Raw genomic sequence first — 4,306 nt, 5'->3', positions numbered from 1 at the left:
ATTTTACACTATATAGTATAAAAAATAATGCGGTATGTTTATGTGCTAAATACAGTAGTTGATACATGTATATCAATAGTGTTAGTACTTTATGGTGCTAGTATATTCCAGGTACATAGTCCATTATTATTAACATTAACTGTACAGTGGTATTTGTACTTGTTACTATTATTATGTGTGTGTGTAGTCTTATTTATAATTATACATTAATGTACAATGAAATAATGATTGTATCCTATACATACAGATGTCTGAAAGCAGTAGTGTTTTAAGCTGTGACATATCAGTCGACGATCGTTTTATTGTTACTGGATCTGGAGACAAGAAGGCTACAGTGTATGAAGTTATACTATGAGGTATAGTTTGAATAGTTTACTATAGTATAAAAAGTAATTCTCATTATTTTATTTATTGTTGTCTCCAGTAGGTGATATTTGACTTGTAATGAATAATGCAATCTACACTTGAGTTTAGTCTCTTTGTTACAAGTACTGACTACAAAACTCTCATGTAATATAAAATCTCTAATAATTCCAGGTAAGATATTGTTTGTCATGTTTGCTATAATGCATTAACATTAATAATAATAATAATAATAATAATAATAAAACTTGAATTCTTTTGATTGTAATATCTTGTATTACTATTATACCTGAGGGTTAGTTTGTGAGTACATTTCTTGTAAGTACTAGCTCAAGTACCTTTTATCATAATCACCAAGAGAGTACCAACTACCAATTATTATTAATTGGACTCACCACTAACTCACTAAGAAGAATATATTCCAATGCATTCAATAGCAGGACCATCACCTCATCAGCAAGCAAAGAAGACATGTTTTAACCTGATGTATTCCTTGACATACAACCAACTAATAATTACTGTACTTATTGTTATAATGTTGGCAGTGATTGGATTTAATTTAGAAGGTGATATGGGTGTGGGTGATATGAGTAATGAATATTGTTATTATGGGTGTGGCTAGTTAACTAACATTCTTCACAAACAATGTCTAAAGGTGAGTTTATGTTTTCTTCCTCCTCTTTCTCATCATGTTTGTATTTTACAGGTATCTATCAACTGGGAGGGATATCAGGACACTCAGCTCCTGTAGTAGGAGAATCAGTGTTCCTGTGGGGAGGGGATAGGCCTGACCTCCCTGTTGTTCATGATTCCCCACAAAAGAAGAAATTGTTGTCCACCATTGATAGACTGGAGTTTGGGACTGGTCATTGGTCCTCTAACGTGACCAGAGGAACTTCACCTCCTCTAGGAGCTATAGAATACTTCTGTACTACCAGAAACAATGAAATCTTCTTTTTTGGCGGCTACTGTGGGCATGACGACTGCTTTCATAATGACGTGAACTCATTTAACAGTCTAACATATGAATGGAGTAATATAATATCAACCAGTGATGCTGTAATGAAGAGAGGGGAAGGTGGTATGGTGTGTATGGAGTCTATGGGTACAGAATACCTATTTATGATAGGAGGGACTGGTTCTACACCCACTACATACCAATCACAGTATCAGTATATTCAGTTGGTTACTGGTCGTATTCGTACTAATGAACAGAATTTATTAAATTTATCAACAAGTAAGTATTTATTAATTAATACATATATTAACTATCTATACTCTGCTTGTGATGACATATTTTTCAATCATTATTTTTGTTACCATTTGCATATTAAGTAGGTGCATGTAAACATTGAAGGAGTGAGCATGAGCCATCATTGTATGAAGAGACAGTTGATTTGACTAACTAATTTTGAGTTACATCAGCTACATAAAAGTAAAAATACAAAATTCAAAATGAAGCCTTCAAGCATGGATGCATCATACTCCACCTATTAATAATTTGTCCACATGGTCTAATTAAATTTATTGATTAACGTCCCTGACCAATGCTTTGTGTGGGTGAGGGACTAGGTAGTGTGGTTGTCTGTTATTCATTCATTGATTTAGTTTACTGAACTCTAATAATCATTTTACTCCATTTATGAATGATATTGTCGAATGTTGTCATATTGAGCCACAACTGACATGTATCTGTGCAAAGTTGAACAAAATGACAAATTTAAATTAGTTGTTTTTCACCCAGCTGTCAATTATCAAAATTAATTTGCAGCCATTATTTCTTGCTATACATGTACCAGGTATGTACATGATATTTGCAGTGTCATACTTAATAATTCTAATTATACTATCTATTTCTATTTAGGACAATGGATTATTCCAACTATTAGTGGTCAGTGTTGTCCTCCTACTAGTAACTTTGCTATTCAAAAGATTACTAATAATAAAGCTGTCATGTTTGGTGGAGGAGTGCCTAGTGATGATGGTAGAAGTGATAGATCTGTTAATACAGTCTATACATGTCAACTGGAGTCTGATACTACAATAGTAAGTTATCTTACTAGACGAATGTAAAACATCAAGGGGCGAGCCTAAGCTATAGCAAAGGAATTATATAGCACTCATTTATCCATCTATTATCTACTCTGAATTTCAAAGCATGCATCATGATTAGGCATATAGCAAGCATACATGATGACAGTTACTGTTGATAAAATCATTTTAGATCTTGAATATTTTTAAGCAGTATCTTGTAGTCATCTTGCTTAACTTAAAGTTATCTTGCTTATAGTTAGAAGCAGTCACTGAAAAAATCATGTTTGAAGATTGTATATCTGCTTTGTTAACCTAGGCTTGCTGCTAGAGAAGAAACATCCCCTAGAATAGATCTCATCATGCAAGCAGCTATAGCTACAGTACATGCAGCTTTCTCACTTGCATTCAACTTATCAGAGTCCTTTATACCAAGGAAAAGACTGTATACTTGCTTTTACAACCTTTATTTTTGCTAGAGAAGTTTGTAGACAGCAGTTTATTCTTATCTTGGCGACCGTTTGCTGCAAATGAGCTCAGACTTGCTGATAGCCGCCATTTTATTGTGACCACACCCGCGTTCAATGAAGATTAGGCTATTTAACTTTAATAATAGCTAGACGGTTTGCCTGTACAAACAAACTAACGCTTTCTCGCCTTAGTGGGGCGAGCTCAGGCTCGCCCCAATTACTGTATAGGATGTATTTATTGCATGGATCAATCATGTTTGGACATTAATACATGTACATACAGGTATAGCTTGTAATTTTAAAAATGTATTTAAATGAGTATTACATGTAGATTTGGTTTAATAATTTATTTTAATAGAAACTGTACAATTATCACTAGTATTAACATAATTATTTTTATAATTAAATGGAGAAACTGTTGGTTTATTAATAACTAATAACTGTACAGTTATTATTGGTTTATTAAATTAAATAAGTGAAACTTGGCACTCTACCCTTATGCTCTTATTAGTCCATTTATCAAGTTTGGTTGATTCTTTACTGGCCTAGCCTGTTAGATATGTTGTATGTATGTCAACTGTGGTCTTATTATCAGCAGCTGGTAGTTGTTTTTTCAAATGTCGTGGTAGAAGTTGCTTATACACCTCAGTATTGGTTTCTATGGCATAGGAACCTCTGCCTCAGTGTATAACCTATTCTTAATTAATTTTATCTAGCACTGGGAGAGTGTTAAGGGACCAGTAGTACCTGCTAGTGTACAGTGGCCTGTGGAGAGACGTTTTCATGCTATTACTAGTATCATCAGTGACTCACCTACACTAGTAATGATAGGTGGAGAGGGTGAAGATGGTCAACTAGTAAATGATAGTTGGTTACTGAATACTAGTCAATACCAGTGGAGTAAGGTATGTGTATAATGTTATTAGTTTAGAGTGTACATGTGTGTGATACAGTGATTGTAGAGTAGTTGTCATGTTAATGTATTGTATTGTATTAATACCTTAGAAATACTCACTGTGTGCATGTACAGTACATGTACCTAATGCATGTACATGTATATTCCCTTGAATATTTGTAACATGTTATAAATACTGTTTACATGATAAAATATTACCATACATGTATTATTTCAACAGATTGTTCTACCTGAATCTGTTACTGGTAGACGGACTCATTCCTTATCATCAATAATGATGAATCCAGACTGTGTGTGGTTGGTGGTAGTGGGTGGGAGAGAAGCAGATGAATGGAAAGATGTAGGAAGAGGATATGCGGAACCATTTGGTGACTATATCACTGATCCTAATATCACAATATTAATAGAACTAGGTAAGAACTGAACTATTTTGTATTGTATGTACTGTATAGAGGGATTTATTGGAGATACAACTTAAGTTTAAGTTTGAATACATCATTGCTGGTATTCCATAACATAACATGAG

At 33.7% G+C, this 4,306-nt stretch overlaps 1 protein-coding gene and 1 long non-coding RNA gene across 2 annotated transcripts; both read left to right on the top strand.

Annotated features, from left to right (window-relative positions):
* Nucleotides 1–89: 89 nt before the first annotated feature.
* Nucleotides 90–925, top strand: LOC109590596 (uncharacterized). The gene is made up of 3 exons (XR_002189401.1): nucleotides 90–111; nucleotides 248–356; nucleotides 425–925. It is a non-coding gene; the product is annotated as an uncharacterized LOC109590596 (long non-coding RNA).
* Nucleotides 926–977: 52 nt separating this feature from the next.
* LOC105315521 (kelch domain-containing protein 10-like) lies at nucleotides 978–4,300 on the top strand. Its single transcript, XM_020006493.1, has 5 exons — nucleotides 978–1,018; nucleotides 1,070–1,600; nucleotides 2,228–2,409; nucleotides 3,581–3,769; nucleotides 4,001–4,300. Exons 1-5 carry the CDS (start codon nucleotides 1,009–1,011, stop codon nucleotides 4,202–4,204), a joined length of 1,116 nt encoding a protein of 371 aa, XP_019862052.1. The 5' UTR covers nucleotides 978–1,008; the 3' UTR covers nucleotides 4,205–4,300.
* Nucleotides 4,301–4,306: the final 6 nt, after the last annotated feature.

This window comes from Amphimedon queenslandica, unplaced genomic scaffold (assembly GCF_000090795.2).
Source record: "Amphimedon queenslandica unplaced genomic scaffold, v1.1 AMPQUscaffold_9803_Cont17996, whole genome shotgun sequence".
NCBI classification, from domain to species: domain Eukaryota; kingdom Metazoa; phylum Porifera; class Demospongiae; order Haplosclerida; family Niphatidae; genus Amphimedon; species Amphimedon queenslandica.
The sequence above is the reverse complement of the archived record's forward strand: the minus strand, read 5'-3'. Positions and strand labels throughout refer to the sequence as shown.